The 20,673-nt window shown below is 39.6% G+C and overlaps 1 protein-coding gene across 1 annotated transcript; it reads right to left on the bottom strand.

Moving 5' to 3' along the window:
- Positions 1 to 17,065: 17,065 nt before the first annotated feature.
- On the bottom strand, positions 17,066 to 18,717 carry LOC139740896 (uncharacterized). Its single transcript, XM_071651481.1, has 2 exons — positions 17,294 to 18,717; positions 17,066 to 17,183 (listed from the first exon to the last, which is right to left on the bottom strand). The coding sequence occupies exons 1-2, from the start codon at positions 18,715 to 18,717 to the stop codon at positions 17,066 to 17,068; spliced, it is 1,542 nt and encodes a 513-aa protein (XP_071507582.1).
- Positions 18,718 to 20,673: the final 1,956 nt, after the last annotated feature.

Raw genomic sequence — 20,673 nt, 5'->3', positions numbered from 1 at the left:
AACCGAACTCGTTATAACGGGGTTTCCCTGTAGTAGAGGGGACCAGCCAGCCAGCATAGCATGCGTTCTGGAGCTGGAAAAAAAATTGTGGAGTGATGGAGAGAACCGATCTCAAGCGCATGTGTGCATAGCGAACGGCTTTAAATAGTGAATATAGTATTCAACTGGTTCGTATTGTCTTTCAGTAAAAAGGAAATCAGGTGGTTGTTTCACAGGGTTGACAATTGGCAGCACTGTCTGCGGCATTTTAAATCCTTGAGCGAATAAGTTTTCATATGAGAAAAGATCTAACTCAGTAAGTTTGTGTTGTGTTGAAAGGCAAAAATAATGCTATGCATTTCCAGAGATAATGGTTGGATTCGTAGGTTCAACAAGTGATGCATAAATGTGTATATTTTATGTTAAAAAAAACGTGTTTTTTTTTCCATACCCTTGATATGACTGAATGAATACAGTCACAGTGTAGTTAAATTGGTATACTTGTCATGCATAAACAGCAATATACGCAGATTTGGTGCATCACTCAAATGATAAGTGGTTTATATCACACATATAAACACATATTACTTTCATTTTGACAATCCTCGAAAAAATAGTAAGATATCAAATAGTAAGGACCTCCCTCATCGCCTTGCTCAAAAAACCCGGACGAGAAACTACTTTCTTTTTTTACTTGGCCTTAGTATTTACTTTTTAGAACTAACTGTGGTAACTGTCTCACGTTATACAAATGATGCACAGGATAGAGTGCGTTAGTGGAGATGTAGCACTCGAGGGTATTTACAAAATAATTTTGTGAAACATGCACGAGGCGAAGCCGAGTGCATGTTGCACTACATTGTAAATACCCGAGAGTGAGCTGCATCTCCACTAACGCCACGAAATAATCCTGTGCATCATTTGCTTTATAAAATGGGTCGAAAACTAACAGCATTTTTCACGTACCTTTGTGGATCAAGATGTCCGAAGATGTTCGTCCCAAACATTTATGCACGTCGCACTCGGAAATCCCGCACATATAAGTACTGTACGTATAAGAGTATACGTACGCCACACATGTTTTGCACACAATAAAGGCCGGCCGGCAGCCCGAACTAGAAGTTGTTTACAGGATTGACAGCGCGTATAGTAGCGCGCGACGCACTTGTAACAACTGATTGAGTGCGCACTGCTAGTGCAAACATTGTGACGTTGGCCGTGTATGTTAGTGAGAAATTAATACAAGCACACGTGACTCATTTCAGCGCTTCCAATTGGCTACATTCTTGAACCCATTTTATAATACCTAATATTATAACATTAGTTGTTCTATAGGGTTCTAGACCCTCTGCCTCTATTACAGATTCTGTAGTTAGATAGCACTCACTGTCACTGATCACTTGACTCAGCTCAGTTTGAACACTCATTTGGACATGAACTGTCACTACTGTATGGCATGTGTTTTTTGGGTTTTTCTTCATCATTTAAGCCTATTCCACATCTAGTCTTGACTAGGGTAAAGGAGGTTTCCCGCATCACCCATCCTCCTCCTCCTGACCTGGGCTCTGCCTCTGGCTCAGTCAGTCAGTCAGTCAGTGCATGATCATGATCACATTGGAATTTCGAGCCACTTGTGTAACGTGTGAAACTCCACTTCATATCGTTACTGCTTACAGTATACCTGTACGGCTGTATGACAACATAGTGGTTGATACTCTAATAAGTTACGTACCGGAATTTAGATACGGCAAGCAAGCTGTTAGGTGTTTCTCCTGTAATCAGTCGGAAAACAGCACACTTTTTTGCAGGACCTTTGCTTCGTAGCTCTACCAGCAAAAGACGTGTGGTTATCTGTCTACAATTGTAGCTCGGCGAAGACTCGATACGTATCACGAGTATACAGCTCAGCTTCCCTCGGCCTCGTCTCTGCTTGCTTCCCGCCGCGCCCGCCCGCCCGCCCGGTCGGTCAGGAACGAGAAAGTTGTACGTCCATCAGGGGCTCACAGGCCAGCAATTGCCGTGTTGTGTGTGTCATGTGTGTTGTATACACACACACACGCACATCACCTGCCAAGCGCTACCCAGTTAGTCTTATACAAGACTGTTCATTTTTCTATTTATAAGAGCGTTATCATGCTGTCGGAGATTACTTGCAATCGATGACTTGTCATTATAGTACTTATTGACATGCACAAATCCTGTTGAATCCTAAATGAAGACGCTTTATTTGCAAACTGAACGAGATCATAGCTTACCTTTTACTCTGCAATTTGTAATCCCACACTACTAAAAGCTGTCTCCGTCTTCGGTGATGAAATTATAATGGAAATATGCAGCGGTCTTTTATATGCAATGATTTCAAGTTCAGACTATACAATAAAAAGCTCTATTTTTAAATCCTTTTGAAAAAAACAAACAAACTCGTCTAAGTCACGATGACTTTTAAAGTCACTATAACATTGTTATTCTTGCAGTTAATCCATGAAATCACTATACCTTTAGTAAAACTATAAAAGCTTTTTAGGTAGTCGGGATGAACATTTTCTCTGTTTATGCATGGGGGAAACATGATTATTATGGGAAAATAGAATTGAAGAGTTTGTTCGCAAAAACCAATAAGGCCATTTTTGAAGATTTTGAAGTACGGTCTCTGTCATCAAGTACAAAATAATACCTTTTAAATGAAATGTTGATCACTACATATAAATGTACATTTTTGAAGTTATGGTCAAAAGAGGCAAAAATTTTCTTATTATTCTCTTTATTTTTCTTGACCTTTAATCGCAAATAATAATCTCCATTTGGCAAATATGGACTTATCGGCTTTTGCAAACAAACTCTTCAGATGGTGTTATATTGGTTGAGGTGAGGATTCACTTTTAAACTTTTTTTTGCGAGATACTCAGAAACCACTTTATGAAGTGTTAAAGAGCACACAACTCTTAAGAGGAATTCAAGCTTTGTGTGATGAAAGTCCGTTTGGAAATGGCTGAGCAGTATAAATATATATACATACATATATATATATATATATATATATATATATATATATATATATATATATATATATATATATATATATATATATATAAACAACAAAAGGAGCCGGGACATTATTCGCAGGTTCTGATCGTCAAACTGAACCGGAGACAAAGATAGCTGACTCCTGATCACTCGCTCTGCTTCACAATATCTTGATGCTTCTTCGTTGTCAAAGATTCCAATATGAAGTGAGGAGAGGAAAACTTCTCTATTTATTGGGTTTAGGACCCTTCCCAAAGATACATTTTAACATTTCCACCGACGCACAGTTCTACGTCACTTTTACTGCCACTTTGTTGGGTGGAGGGCTATGTCTGGCTATGAGGTCATAGCTTGACCCAAGGAGGGCAGAGAGTGGACACTATGCCCAAATTTGGCAAGTAAAAGTGGAGAATGTGACCGGAAGGATTGGACTTCCTGAATGACGCAGGGTGACTCATTTTCCAGAAAACTTATTTCTTTGTTACTTTTTTGTTTTAATTCTGATTCTCAGAAATCTTTCTTCTCTTTGTTTTGACAAAAACCACAATGTTACATATACAGTAAAACAAAGCGATCCTAATAAAAGGTGGGTCCCACCCGTCTGGGTCGGATTGCTTTGTTTCGATATCTCAACCATTTCAAAAACAATTTTCATCAAATTAACTTTGAATTAGTTTAAGAATCATATCATATCATGTTCTTTCTTTTATTTTTCATAACAAGTTTCTCATTATCTCAAAAAATATCATCATCAAAAAACGTTGGAAGCCCACAAAACCACATCTTAACCGAAACTGCATGTGCCATAAAAATAAAAATATATATGATATGACAACATCACCACCTTGTTTAGAGTCATTTATTCATGATTGCATAATTATAATATCGGTGCTCTTTAAAGCCATGTGAATATGGAGATTCCCAAAACCTCTTTACATGTTTTATGTCTGACTTGGATAAACGTGTTTATAATCATTTTGTTTGATTTTATTTCACTCATTCATCAAAGAAAACTTAGACAATAGTCATGAAGCGTGGAGATGCATTCTTAATTTTTTAATAGGGCCTATTGCTGACAAACACATGCACGCACGCACACGCACACACATACACACACACACACGTGCATATTTTTGTTTCTGGGTGAGTTGTCCACTTTCCCTTGTGAAAACTCTTTTTTTATGAACCTGCTCTTTTCGACACATTCTTGCTGAGATGTTTGATTTTGTTTGATTGATGCAGTTTGTTTAGTTGGAAATTAGGCAAGCTCAGGCGCTCCTCTAGCCCGCTTTATTTATGAAAGCAGACTACAACATGTATCACGACTTTAACAACAAAATTTCGCGAAATATAATGCATGCCTCCCTGCATGGCTCCAGCTCGGCAACCTGCCGTGTTGAACAACCTGCAAGTCAACGACAGGAAAGTGTACTGCACGACTCTTCCCAGGGGTCCTGATAGGAAACAGCGCCCTCATCACGTCCGCGACGTGCATGACTCCTATACAGGGCTTTTTACACTTGTGTTTCTTAACCCCGGACTTTCTCTGACCCAGGACTATCGTTAGTCCCGTACCAATTTTTTCAGCTTTTTACACTGGCCAATTAGTCCCGTACTATCTCTTGTCCGGGGCTAAGGAGAAAACTGACCTTTTTACACTCGTATTTCTTAGCCCCGGACTTTCCAAACCACATGAATATTCATAATTACGCTGTGTACTGTACACGTACACGCACGCACCGGCAGCACTTGATTGCCTCGTTTCTGATTGGTCAGTGAGGGTCGGACTTCGTCTCCGTCGCTTAGCCCAGGATTATTTTTTCGTTCTGTTTACACTCACTTGCTTGGCACCGCAATTGCGGTGCTAACCCCTGCTATTTTGCAGGGCCAGATAGTACCGTACTATCGGTGGGGCTAGCCCACTTTGGCAAAAACGAGTGTAAACAGAAAGTGGGCTAAGGATAGTCCCGTACCAACGGTGGGGCTAAGGCCCCCCCCCCCCCCTTAGCCCCACCGATAGTCCGGGGCTAAGCAAAAATTTACAAGTGTAAAAAGCCCTTTAATGTACTTCATTTGATAAACTAATCCGCTGGTTATTTCAGGCAGCGCAGAGTATAGGGAGAGTAGATTTTGCAACCAGTATGCCATGCTTATCGCCTCTAAAATATTGCAGAGGCTCTATATAGAACAAATAATAATGAAGACCATCTATAGTGTTCACTGTCAATTGAGAGTACATGCTCGAATGTGCTTTTATGATACTACGATTGTATTGATTCAGAATTCAAGTCTCTTTTTTTGTGTGTGCAACGATCCTATGTGCAAGAAATCCACGATTGCTAACGGATAATCTTGAGCTCGAAAAATTGAGATTACAACTCATGATAAAGTTTAAGACCGATCAGTACTGTTTAGGCAGTCGATTTTTCTCACGTCTCTATTTTAACCAAGCACAGCCATTCAGTAGTACTCGTACTTCTGTTTAGCCCATTATGTTAGTCTTTCGCACTATTGCCTCACCCTATACTCTGTTAGCTTTACCAAAATGATGCGAACTTATCAAAATATATTAATAGATTCTCGGGGGCAGCTCCTCAGAAATAAAGTTCAATAACATACTATTGTTGTACTATATACCACAAACCCGACCCTGTGGGTAGTATGCAAACAAATCTCTTTCCCTTCGTGTTGTGCTGTTCACACTTCTATGCGAGTTTTTTCCTTCGTCGCTACTGAAGCGAAACCTGAAAATGCAAAGATACTAGTGTGCAGTGATTATGTTTTAGGGAGAAGGTAATTGTATGTGGGAAGCTAATACATTTACAATTATAAGGGAGAGGGCACATGAAAATATGCTGACAGTTAAAGCGGAAATGAACATTGAATCAGGGAGGTGTAAAGACTATAAAAAGAGTCTCTTTCCACCTCCCTGATTAATAAGACTATATACCCTGGGCCTATTAGAATATACTCTATCTCGTCTTGATTGTTGTTTGGGGGTTGGCCCATGCCACACAGAAACTTTGAAGAGTTTGTTCGCAAAAACCGATAAGTCCATTTTTGAAGATTTTGAAGTACGGCCTCTGTCATAAAGTACAAAATAATACCTTTTAAATGATATATTGGTCACTATATATAAAGGTACATTTTTGAAGTTATGGTCAAAAGAAGCAAAAAATTTCTTATTATTCTCTTTATTTTCTTGACCTTTAATCGCAAATATCTCCATTTGGCAAATATGGACTTATCGGGGTTTTTTTATCTTCTTTTTTTCCATCCACTCAGCTTTTCTATACCATAGCAGTAACTGCACGTTAATGGTGATAAAAGAAATAGATTCCTTATAGAATGCAGTTTCACTCAATGTTCACGTTGTTTTTGGTAGTTAGACACACATGCCATGAAAATCAAACAAGAATGACGGAAGTTTTACACCATCAAAAACAAAATTTGATATAAAGTGCATGGTCAGACTATCAAATTTCACATGGTAATTTGACGAACCAGTAATATTGGTCACTATACCATACTTATAATTATGCAAATAGGGTGCATTAAAAACACCTTTTACTTGAAAATATTACAAAAATCATGTTTTTGAGACAGATAATTTTGCGCATGTTCTACACCAACATAGAAATGCTTGTTTTCTTTCGCGAAAGAATATTATATGTGAACAAGAAAATTTAGTGAAGATTCGCATGAAGAGCAATGGGAGACTTGTGAGGCAATGACGTCATCACTGTTCTGATTTTATTTCCATTCGTGGTTACAACTAATACTCTTTCGTGTAAACATGACCTTGTGAAATTTAAAGTCCTATACGCCTGAATTTATATATAATTCAATTCATCTGCAGTTCGTTCCTCTTTTTTTTTTACCGTCAAATGTATACGAGGCACACATGCAGATACTACGATAAAGATACATTTCCATAATAAAGTCTGGAGCATACGTTAAACTAACGTATTAAACTACAGGTAGCTTCAATAAAACAAAACAAAGAACCGTCATTATAATAATAATGATGGTGGGAACCCCAAGAGAAGCAGTATTGATAGACAGGGGTCCCCAGCAAATATTGTGGTATGCTAGTGATAAAACTTAGGCGTTTATTTGAAATTGCATCTCTGCATTGGTTTCGCGTCGCATTTATTTAGAATTATGCCGTATATGATAGGAAGCCAGTGCAGTCGCGGAAGCTATGAAATTATAATATTTTATACGTGGAATGAAAAAACAGCGTCAGTGAAGTGAAACCTGTGGGAATCCTATATATAGATGCTCATGGAATGCAAGAAAAGAATATAATTTGCATGACAGTTAACAGTAACCACGGACATAAGTTGGTGACTCCCACAGATTACAGATACTATGTCACAATGATCGACACACCTCGTTTCAGTGAGTTGTTTTGTACATATAATATACCATTAGCTGCATAATACTATCTGCAGGATCAAAAATGCAGCCACCTATGGCCTTTCATATACCAATAGGCTGGAAAGAAGAAGATTTGGTCATCCTCATGACTTCTCAAATGAAAGAGTCCCTATACAATCCGAGTGTATGCTGACCTGTTTTGATGCCTTTTGTAGCGATAACCAAATCACTAAATTCTTAATGAAAATATCCATCATATATTTTTAAATATTTTTTTTTCATTAGTTCTCTGTACCCTGTTAAGCCGTTCCTCTATTTAAAAACATCCTCCAGGAAATGTTTATTCATATTCCCGCTGTGACACCAGCCTTTTGTAACCTTTGAGCTGAACAATAGGCACAGTTTTGTACCTTTATTACTATTCTTGGCTATTTACTACCTGCATTTACCTGCAACAGCACCACATGTTCTTCTTTATGCGAATGTTTCTGACAAATTTTTGGCAAAGCAAGGTCAACACACATTTGGATCGCAGGGGCCTTTCAAGCGGGGTCATCCCATGAGCCGACAACCACGAGTCATGCGGCCCACAAGTTCGACATTGAAAAAAAGGTCCATCAGTCACCCTTCCAGCCCATGAGTCCGACACTATAGGCAAACAAGGTCCACGAGACCGACATTGCATCTCGTTGATTACTGCCTCGGCATCGGGCCTTTTTTGTGTAGTGTGGAACTCGTGGGCCCTGTTTGCCTGGTGTCGGACTCATGGGCTTTATTTGCCTAGTGTCGAGCTCATGGGCTATATGACTCGTGGGTGTCGAACTCCTGACCTGCGCCCCTTGTAATCATTGTCAAGATGAATACATTATTACCACGGGTTCCGTAAGGCTGCGTCTCACTTCATACAAAGTTTATAGGTTAAAAAACAACAACAACAATGTAAAAAGTCCACATTGATGAATAAAACAGAATAAAATGAACCATCCATAATAGCGGAAGTGTTTTATACAAACTCGGACCATCAATGTGAAAATCAAGCTTCACTGTGCACTCCATATTAAATAAATATGGCAATCTGGAAAGCCAAAGTAGACCCTATATATTGTGCCACTGAGCTCACTTTATTTCATCCTCATACTTTCGACATGTAGGCCTACACGATATAGGAATATACAGTTAAAATGATATACTTTCCCAAAGGAGAGCTCCGAGTCTTAACCTACAATGATTAGGACAGATTATTTCAAAACTTTGATAAAAACGTTGTGGGAAGCTTCGCGGAAATAGCTGCATGACCCCCTGCCGAATTGTATTAAATAAGTAACAGATGTTGGTTACTCGTTTCAGAAAGAGGTAATCGACTTGACTTGATTCATTTCATATGTGGAGTCTTACCTACATCATTGCTACATACTGAAGATGGAGACTTTTGGAGTGTGATCATTAGTTTGTGTGCTGTGTGCACCACTTGTGAACCATACAGTTTCGAACGGAATAGAAGATTTCCCCCATCACCCTCCTAGCACAAACATTGCAAAGTGACATTGAGTTTGTGATTATACGATGTGATGGGAGTTAAGATGAGTTCAAATATCAATCGTTGGTATCGTTACGGCTTCCATACAGCATTAGCACATGATTAGTATAGTTTATAAGTACTTGTATTGGAATTAGCACTGGTATTGATATTGGTGGTATTGGAGTTGGCTTTAGTATTGATATTGGTATTGGTATTGGCATTGGTATTGGCATTGGCATTGGTATTGGTATTGGCATTAGTATTGGTATTGATATTGGTATTGGGATTGCTATTGGTATTGGGATTGATATTGATATTGGTATTGGTATTGGTATTGGTATTGGTATTGGTATTGGTATTGGTATTGATATTGGTATTGGTATTGATATTGGCAGTGATATTACATGTATCACCTATTGGTACAGTGGTATATATCTATTATTCTGCCAGTGGTATTGTTATTGTTACTGGTATTGTTACTGGTATTGGAATTTGTATTGGCATTTGTCACTGGTATTCGTATTGGTTCTGGTATTGAGATTGAGATTGAGATTGGTAGGGCCTACATTACAGGTATTGGAATCGGCGTCTAATAGTTTTAGTAGTAGGCCTACATGTATATAGTATGGGTATGAAGTCTCAGAATAATTATTGGTATAAGTATTCGTTTGGGTGTCCCTATATTGTTTGGAGCAGTATAGTTGAGTACAATAGCAGAAGTATAGAAATAGTAGTATAGTATCAATAATGTTGCCACGGTCTTGATAGTATGATAGGCCTACCTTGTAATTGTAGCTTCTAGTAGTAGGCCTAGTATACTGGTACAAGTTGGTCATAGCACTTGCCGATGGGCGTCTTGTGGTGCAGTTGTTTGAATGCTTAAGTATGCTTGGTGCAGTTGTTTGAATGTTTAAGTATGCTTACTTTCCTGGAAATCGTAAATAGAGTGCTAAAATAATAATATGACTGTTATCCTCGCTTGTGAATCCATGCATATCTGCATTCAGTTGTGTATTGTGAAAGGATTAATCGAAATGAGAAATACATTGTTGTTGTTGTTCTGGTTGTAATGGTTGACAAGGTGTATAAGTGAGGGGTGTAACTACAATTCAGTAATCTCATACTTGGTAGCATCTGCACTTCAAGCTTTGTATCTATATACACACACACTTACACGAACACACGCACGCACACGCACGCACACACACATAACTCTCTCTTCATTCATCTTCTCTCTTTGTATTATTACAAGTTCAAATTCAAATGATCTTATACCATTATTACGTCTGATCTTTATCAAGAATAAGCTATGATCGGTATAACCTTGAGGCCTAATTCCGATAATGGACACACGATGAAATTTAAGGGCCTGTAGATTAACAAGTACGCATTGAAATTGAATACAAGTGAGGAGGTATAATCATGGTGATCCCTGTGACAGTTGGATATTTTTGATGGAAGCATAATGATTTAAGTCTTAGTTTGTCTCTCCCTCGCTCTCCCTCTTTCACAAACACACACACACACACACACACACACAAACACAACACACACGCACTCACATAAATACACACGAATACTTCATGTAAGCAGATTCCTTAGCGGAATGTCGTCATTGTCAGGCAAAAAGATCCAAAAGCTGTTCGTATGGAACCAAAATATCCCGAAAATGATTCTCTGTCAGGGTAAGGTTTCAACATCTTTGAACCTTCATCTTCTACCCAGTGACGTAGAACTATTACGTTTACAAGCCTGTCTTAATGGGATGTTTTTCGCTGCATTTCCGTTCATGTTGGCATTGGCATCTTACCCTGGGAGCCAACCATGCAGTATTCAACCAATCCTCTGAAACCCATGCTATATTGCGGTAACATTGATCCTTTCCAGTGACCCGTTGTACGCCATTTCCCGTCCCTCGATCCGATCATGATTCCATTCACCTCGGACAAAGGGGCTGGTCCCTCCTTTCACCCCCTCCTTTGCCCTCATTCATCCACTTTCAGCTCCACCATCCTGGGAGCCTTTACAAACATTACACCTACATAGCACAAAATATACACCAATTTGAAATCAATACAGTCGAGGTCACATTCCGCTAGAATGATTCATCTATTCTACTCACGTCCTAAACACAATGAAATGAAAGAAAGGAGCCAATCGTTGTCGCTTTTATAATAAAACGCCGAACGTTAAACTATTTCCCCCTATACAGAGCATTCATAACCACTTCTCAAAAGTATGGATATCAATGTTACAAATTGGCGGTGATTATCCAGCTGCCATATAGCAAGTACAGTTCATTGAAATCTTGATCTTTTACAATCTACAAAATGTAGCTTAACTTCGGAGAAAGTATTCCTCGGAAAGCGAACTGGTAGACCATCGAAAGTTTTAGCAGCGTCTGATATGTGTAAGGAATGTGGCAACGGTTTGAATATCAGAATATCGTCTCACATGACAACCTGTGAGAATCTCAAAGAACAGTCCTATTATTGTGGTTGGCTGCAGTCGGTATAACTACCTTGCAATTCATATTTGTTTCATACTCGAATATATAATGATCAAAATGTGCTGGATTTTTTGTTTTCTTTAATTATAGAGTATGCTTGACGACATCAACTTCTGTATATGTGTTTGGAATTGTTCGATAACATGATAACCTGTAGATGTATCATGGGTTAAGTAAAAACGATCATCGCTCATAAAAGAATGTAAAATTAAGGCTTTCAAACATGTTACAAGAAATGCTACGTAAGCGTCTCTGAGATCACGTGATCAAGATTTTTTGTAGTGTCTATTGGAAGCCAAGATGACTAACTGATAACTATGATATGTCATTCATGTTGTTTATGACCATTTCATGTCCGTTCAACTATATTTAAATTTCCATTGATAAATGACAGTATATCATCTCACTCTTGTTCTTTGACCGTTTCAACTACTGTATCATCTTTGTTTGCACATGTTTTTGTGTATTCTTGTGTCCCTGAGAAAATGTGACACAGTAATGTATTCCTTGTACGCAGAGAAATACAATTATTCTCACATGCTTTTATGCTCTATACACATGAACAAACAAAGTGTGTTATATACTGAAAAAAAGACCCATCATCTTTTCACCGTTTAAAGGTAATGTTAAATTACCCGGGATGTATTTCGTTTTCAGTGTTTGACAATACAGATGTATTTCATTTATGAAACATAACCTCTTTCCTTGGGGTAAGTAATACGGAGACGAAAAGTTGAGTGACGATGCAACTTACTATACCCTTAATAACAGTCTAACTATTGACCCATACCACAACAGATTTCGCACACTCTATCTTCACAGAGAGTCATGTCTGATGGGCTTGCTTCGAGATTTTACCATAACGTCACTGGAGGGATAACATCCGATATTTATGACTGCGTTTACAGGAAATCTTAGCTCCTCAAAGTCAGATTGTTGCTTCAAATACACTTCCGTGTTATGCAGATAGCTTCATACCCAAACATCACAAGCAACAAAATGAGAAGTATGAAAAGAAAACATATTTATTGGCTTTAATCAATCAACTCAATATTCAATGTAAAAAATAGAATTCAGAGAAACATTCTAGCACTGCCATAAAATTACATCACAGACAATCATAATATTGCAGAGCTTGGGTTCTATCATGTCTATACCCAAGATACCAATCAGTGGATGCCAAGGGATCCCACGTGGTCATTTTAAATACCCCAACAAAAGAGTGGAGACAAAGAGCTGATTACTGGGACGCAAGGCACTAACCGAGAAAAAAAAAATGTCTGACTGCGGTATATATGTGATTAATTTTCATTACATTTGCTTTGCCAAGAGAGTAGATGTCTTCTATCCTCATGCGATATAAACTCCATAAAAACACTCGTGAACAAGAGGACAACCTTGAATCTAATTTGCTATCGATATTGTAATGATGTACCAGCGGTTATTCATTGTTTCAAGTAATGAGATTTGATGTTAACAGTATACCGTTAAAGCGTAAAATCCGATTACCCTGATCCAGGATTCTGAACGAGGGAAATAAGTTATGTTTACAAGCGTCTTTTGTCCGCCCACTCTGCTTGAATTAAGTCCTATTCAGTATTCCAGCAAACATGGACGAAAGTCAAGAATGCGGAATTCCACTCAAGAAGTCAAAATGCCAGAGACTTTCACAATAAACCCAATGAAATTGAGTTTGTGTGCAGCGTTTTAGCTCTCGCGACACCTTTATGTTACAGAAAATATTTACTGGGTGCTCTATGCCATTATGTTTGTGTAAACGGCGGAAAGAAGTGGGCGAGAAGAAGAAGGACACGCGCAGAGCCGAAAATCTAAACAAGCTACAGTCTGCGCTTTCACGGCTCAGTCGCTGCCCATGCCTTTGTATCCGCTATTTTGCATCCGAATTCCTCGCAATAAGTTTGAACAGGAAGACTGGTGGCAGCCTCGTGTACTGAATCAACTAAATGATATGTACAAGAGGTTGTGCATTGATCTTCGAAACACTCGACATTGAGATAATTGTTACGGGGAATGGGTGCCCCGTTCAATCTATTCTTAACGTGGAGGTCGCCCTACACCTACTTCACGCCCAACTTCATCGTTATTGTCATCACAGTGTCGTTTAATTTGCACCATGCACACGATGTATATAATGCTGTAGTGATTCATCACTTCTTACAATGGATCACTTCCTATAATCCATGCTTTTACAACCAATAATTCATCCCTGTCGAAAAGACCAAAATTGTATCAATTTCCATAACAAGTTACAAATAAGTACCCTTTTCACATTAGCTGGGTTTTACGATGACCTTAAAATCAGTACCTCAGAGGTCTCCATAGGGATTACAGAATTCATGTATGATACGAATGAGATCAAATGGTTTAGAAATCGGTGTTCTTTAACTGCAGTGAGATAACTAACAGAACTAGCGAACTGTTGAAGGTTTACAATAATGCCATTCCGCAATGCTTCCGTAATTCAAGAATAAGTTCCCGAAAAGTATTTTTAACCAAATTGACACGGAATGACAAATTTCGGCTTATTATTGTACGCCTACATTTCAATACATACGATTCCCCGAGCTCTTGATGCGCATACACACATTACACGAGCACTGGGGCCTACAATTTTTTTTGCTTTCACAGCACTGAATTTACCTTCCTCGTGACACACGGCCGAACCGAAAATTGGAAGCTATGATAATCTGCATTCTTGGGAATATAAGACAGGCTGGGATTATAATTTTGAATTAAGGACTGCGAGCTGTTCAATAACGGTTCATCGTCGGTCAAAAAACTCGCATTGTTGAAAAAAAAAAAAGAAGTAGTAGTGGAAATAGTTAATGGGAAATTGACTGCTTGTATTAATAAGTTCGAGCATATCGGCCCTTTGTTTAATATTTCTAAACAAAGTGTAGCTGTAAGGTGCGGGGCAATTCTGTATAGTCTTGGAAAGACGAATTTAGGATCCTACGATGAAACTGATTAATACATCGAAGCTTGGAGCCAATAAATCTTGTATAAATCATCGTGAAGTTAAAATCTTAACCAAAACACAACAACAACAATAACAACAACAATCACTAATAACCGTAATCTGGTGTCAAATTGACGACCGTTCTATTACCCGCGTTTTGACACATTTTTCACATGTACATGTGTTAGACTAAAATAGATTATTGACCGCTCTTTTGAAAAGGCTGCATGATGATGATCTAAATGACAAATGATGAAAATATTACGACTAACTTCATTTCCCGTTGCAACACAAGGAGACACGTGGATCGAAAGTTAATTCGGGCACATGCTAATTCTATGAAATTTCCCATGAACAACCAATATTTTTGCATAATTCAGCCGCTTAGCTTATGAGAAGTATACAACCTTCAGGGGTAGCTCCTTTGAAAACCATCCAAAATGTAAGCAATTATCTTATAAACGTGACAATTTAAATCGGAAGTGGTTAAGTAGGTGACAAATCTTCGCTTTGTCTACCAAAAGGTCCAGCAGAGCCACTTTAACTGCTGGTTGTTTTTTTCAGCCATCGGAGAACACATAAGCAATACTCATCATGAGGTATAAGTTACGTTGACCCTGAAGTTAGCTATGTGTAATGCTTAACAAATAAATGGACCATCGCTTGAAACCTTAATTCTATAGCAGCTCTATGTTCAGGACTGATTTAAGGAACTGGAAAGAAATACGTGATGCCCTGCGATACTTTGCGATGAAAGAGTCAAAATAATTATGTTCTATATACGTGGCTCGTGAAACGATTATCATACACATTCAAAACATAGAATAGATTTCGGTAGACTAAACCACAAAATCTGTGTAAGAACAATGAAGTTCCTTCAAGGCTGCTAACATCCATGTGAGTTTGTAGGAGAACGTATTTTGTATGATATTGATAATTGTTCAGTTATTTGATTCCCGAGATATCATAAGTTCTGCTACCATTTTTTTTTCCAATACTCCATCTTCCAATACGGGTGCGGTTTGTTCTTTAATTGTGGCATAAAGAAAACTAGAAAAAAATTAAACAAACAAAAGAATTGCTCAAGTACTGCGGCCGTGGAAGACATTTGACGTATACACTCCATTTGTTGTTGTTGGGTTTTTTTTGTTTTTTTTTTGAAGAAAGATCCCTGGAGAGATGAGATGTTTCCCGATAATTCAGAGTCGAATTCCTGAGGTAAATGTTCCAACATGTCATAAATCAGATAAGTCTTCTATTAAAGTCGACTCTCTAAACAAGTGAGCTCATTGCTGTGCCAGTTCCCCTATACGATGCTTCACTGAGGATGACTCCTACTTAGATAGGGTTGTTAACCCTGGTGTGAATACCAACAGATGATAGACTCTCTCGCAAAACTGGACATTTTTTGCGACTTGATTTGTTGGTTCATTATAACATGCATTTCACGGACAACAAACGATATCTAAAAAAACTGGACATTTTTTGCGACTTGATGTGTTGGTTCATTATAACATGCATTTCACGGACAACAAACGATATCTAAACAATAATGCCAATATTTCCAGCAATATCATCGCTTTGTCTGTGTTTTTACTGCATATACATAATTCGAACCCATAGCGTATCGTTTTCATGACATCAGCACAGTCTGGAATTCATCTGACAGCTCCTGTTCATTCCTGTTTCAATCTTACTTAGATCGCCATTGATTATCCTGCGCTAACCTTCGCCATTCAAATATTAAACGAGCGCTATTTCAGAACATTTGTTTTCCATCCCTATTCAAACAATCCGCACGTGCGCCAAAGCTTAGGGCCCCAAATTAATTTCCTTGATTGAGTGCTCAGCCTTTCCTTTGTCACACTGAAGAAAATTGATTCCAGATGGTAAACATTACTCCCGTAATTAGCCAGAGGTTGGAAACATTGGCATGTTGGTTTTTTTTTCCCCTGTACGTGAACCAAATTAAACAATCATGTTCAACCTTTTTTTTTCTTAATGGACAGTCGTGAGCAAACAGCTTTGCATGTAAACTACAATAAAATGACTCTTGCTCACTTCAAATCTGAGTTGCCTCTGATTAATGCCTTCAGGTACTGCAGAGTGAAAGCGATTTAAACGAAAATAATATATTTGCAATTCCAACTGAAATGCTCTAATCGTAAACTCCAACTGTTCTGAGGTCAAAACTCGCAGTTCTAATGACAGCATAACAGAAATTTGATTTCATTTGCTGTAATTGACAAAAAAAAAATTGAGAATGCAGTATTGAAATTCACTAAAATTTCAAATCATGGGAAAGAATTAGTATGATTAAGTAAAGGTAACAGGTCATACATACAATATTCGAAAAGCCTATTTTGACTCTCTCGTAACTGTACATATTTCTTTTAAAAAGTATGCACATATTTCGCTATGGTTACAAATTTCAAACATTCTTCTGGCAAACTTTGGCATCGAATATCAAAGTGATTGCACACATTGCATAGAGAGAATCCTGGCTTGTCGAGCACATCTAATGATTCCCCATTGTGCGAAGTAAGCGAGTTCATGGATTCCGCATTGTGTTGGCAAGGTGATTTCCACGACAATGTCAAAATCCACCGATATAATGTGCTCGTCTGTTTTCCACGATCATGAATAGAATGACGGAATGTATGTCATCCACTCAAATGAAGCGACACCGTTCTTTGGCGACGAAACTAACGTCGGTGAGGTTAATGAGGGCGAGAAAGATGATGCTGATAACGGTCGACACGAAGCCGATGAGGTTGAAGATGATGATGCTGATGAGGATGTTGATGAGGATGATGATGCTGATGCTGATGAAGCTGAGAGAGGTGGTTGCGGTGTGAATGCTGGTGGTGATAGACCCTGGTGTCCACGATGACGGTACGACAAAGTACCATTGTCGGTTCGCTGCTTGACGCCAGGATCCATGTTGGTTGCCCTGGTCTGCATCACCAAGAGACACTGCTCGTGGCACTCCAGCACCTCTGCAATACTCTTCAGAAGGATGCACTGCTGACGTCTCAAAAGAACAGCAGCGTCTGGAGACAGTAAGAGACAGGCTACGCACTGCCTGATGTCCGGTACGGGGAAGTGGACACGGGCAAGCCCCAACGCCAGCTGTCGCTGAATTTCCGTCGGCACGTGATCCGCCCAGGCGACGTCGACGTTATCGTCAACGGTGAAGAACGCTTTCAGAGCGGTCCTGATAAGATCGACCTGCACATCTCGCAGGTATTGCGAGGCTCCCTCAACGGTCTGGATGATGAGATTGACAGATATGTAGGCGTCCTCGAAGTGCGACGCGATTCGAATGTACCGCGTCGCCGACTCCATCGTTTCTACCATTTCCTCTCTCCTCACCCTGTGTGACTCGTCTTTTTGCCGAGTCAGGAACTGCCAAAGTGACCTCAGCGGCCACGCCTTTGAAGTCATCTTTCTGTTCACATTGGCCACAAACCTGCTCTTACGACTGCCTGCGCTACCGAGGCTAGCTGACGACGATGTTTTATCGCTTTTCCGAGGACGAGTACTTCGTCTGATGGTATTCAACCGTTCTGTCGTGCAGTACGCAAACGAAGAATGAAACTCGTCATCCGACATGGCTTCAAAGGAGTGATTGGACGGAAGTTTTCCAAGTGTGTTGATGTGAACCGGGGCCTCTTTCAACGAATAATCCGTGAGCACTTCATCCACCTGAAGCTCGTCGCAGTCTCCGAACTCGCCCCCGCTGTCGTAGTCGTCCCCATGACTGTCATCGTCCTCCTCATGAGATTTACTCCACCGGATACGGTGCTTTGGGCAACATGCATTACATATCGGGACGGCCTGCTTCGTGTATGACGATCCATCATCGCTGTATGCAAAGAAGATCACCTCACCTTTGTCAATTTCGTCCGTATCAATGATGCAAGACGAAGGTAAAAAGTCCGACGGCAAGGTGTACGCTGCGAAGCTGTCGTGATTTCTCCCCTTGCTGTGGGAGCTCATTCTCAAACTATTCGTCTTCAAGTTCTTCAGGATCTTGAGAGATCTTCTCTTGACACTACTCCTCAAGCTTCGCCGGATGGTTCGCTCTGGTTTTACGGTTCCCGATGGTAGGGTGTGCGTTCGATAGAGGGTCGCACTGTTGTTGTTGGTTGGAGCACCTTCAGCAAAGTCTCCAGCCGCCGGGTGCTGTGCGCGAGGGGGCAGCGTGTGAGACTTGCGACTGATCGGGGTTGTCGGTGGTAGCTCGGGAGTGATTACCGGTATGTCACCGTCCATCGATCCTGCACCCCCTTCCCGAGTCTGCCATTGTATGGCCGCCATTGAGCTGCAGGCAAGGAAAAAGAAAAGAAGAGAAAGAACGTATTATACATCTCAAACAGTTACTTTCAAACGATCAATACAACTTACGTGAAGAAACATTCATCGTTCAACAAAGCGCACGTCCTTGCGACCTGGTGCTCCATTAAATTTACCTCAAACGTAAGCTACTTCGGTAGCGGGTCATCTCAGCATATCAATAGTGGGTCTGCGAAAGCTGGTCCACACTTATTCTAGCAGGCGACATCTTGAGTATCAAACATTGCCAATTACTCAGGAACCACCACCACCATACGTGCGTCTGCACGAAACGCCGAGCACCGTGTGGGTATCGTGAACTCGCGATTCACTCCGACAGATTTACTCGCGAACAACGGCCGAGAATAATAGGCGCCGCATTTGGGGGTATGCCACATTCCAAACAGACTAACACGAGACGAAAACCCACGATTTCTTTATGCTCAAGCGAACTCTTTCAATATTGCTTTGGTTTTCCGGCTCGTTTTCTGGCCGATAGCTTGTCGCTCCGGTGAGAGCGGCGATGATCCGTAACCGCTAATTTCGGGTGTTTGTTGAAATCTAACAAAATCAAGATCATGTAATAATGTGATGATAGCCCCTGTCCCAATCTTCTCAGAATAATACCAATATGTCTGAAAAAATGCATCGTGTTTTTGTCCTGAAAGATTCGCCAAAGCAGGAATGATTTCGTTTCCCTTTATTCGCACATTCATCTCAGTATCCCGCAGTGTACGGATGGCCATGTATAAAATCGGTCAAATTAAACAATTTTTCATAGATATATATCTGATGCACACAATTTCCATACAAACAGAAGTTTCTTCCTGAATGGAGACCGCTTTGAGACACTAAGACAAATTACAAGATAAACAAATCACAACTGTTGTTTACCATTGATACCCGAAATGTATTATAAACATGAGGCACATTTAAAGCGTAATCATGCCATGGTGCCTCCCACATACAATGTGTACACCATAAATGTGTGTGTACACACGGTATGGTATTAACACGCTGTTCTTTCTTTGTTCAATGGGGGAAATTTATGCATTTATCTTCTTTTGATGAGGGATTATTCTGTATTATCATTTACAATCAATAATGAATCACAACTGATCTGTCGGTCGAAGACACTGCGCAAGGGTATTGTTGATGACTGCAATCATAGATAAATGAAAAATGTTAGAGAATATAGTCGCAAGTACATAACATAAATATGTAAGATATTTGACAAAAAAGGGACATAGTGGATATGATTTCGAATAATGAGGATCTGTTCCAGATTAAAGTGAAAACTAAATCATTAGAAAGGAAAACAATCATGCGTAACCTGGTAAATCTGTACGGATTCTTCTTTACTAAAGTATTGCTGGACAATATTCTCTGTTTGCAGTTCGGCTCAGTGCGTCCACTTCTTTACTTTTTTTTTGTCATCGTGTATACATAACGATGGTTGACTAATGACCGGTAAATGCCAGTCATTTATATATACGTTTACATTTCCCGTTGTATCTGTGTGGCTTGCTGTAAACAAACGCGTTTATTCACAACGTCCTCGTTACTGGTACACAAAAGGATTCTTAATAAATGAAAAAAAAAATCCGCAGACAAGGTCTGAAGGGGGCAAAAAACTCGTCCCCACTATACACTTGACCTCAATCTCAACTCGGTCATTGTATACCATTCAATAAATGAACTTGAGGTCGACCCCCACTCTTTGGAGAACCAACAAAAGAGCCTTCACCTCCAACTTGCAACTGTCGAATATGTAGGTCTTGCGACAGACTGCAGAACGAAGTGTATAAGCACACATGAAAACAGAGTTGATTTTGACGTATGAGATTCAGTGTTTCTCTCAGAAGGGATTTTAAACGTGGCTAAAGAAATTTACAGTATATAACGAATGAATAGAGGTTGATTTGAAATGTCCTAAATAAT

Source organism: Diadema antillarum, unplaced genomic scaffold (assembly GCF_040938485.1).
Source record: "Diadema antillarum isolate AM-2024a unplaced genomic scaffold, OU_Dant_1.0 seq00000889_RagTag, whole genome shotgun sequence".
Taxonomy (NCBI): Eukaryota; Metazoa; Echinodermata; class Echinoidea; order Diadematoida; family Diadematidae; genus Diadema; species Diadema antillarum.
This window is presented reverse-complemented; position numbering and strand designations above follow the sequence as displayed.

Bases quoted from the DNA above. Each gene is read 5' to 3' on its own strand.
- LOC139740896 (XM_071651481.1), bottom strand. From the start codon at position 18,717: ATGGCGGCCATACAATGGCAGACTCGGGAAGGGGGTGCAGGATCGATG. The intron at 17,184-17,293 runs GTACCGTCATCG...CATCCTCATCAG, and splicing joins ACCGACAATGGTACTTTGTC to CATCATCATCTTCAACCTCA.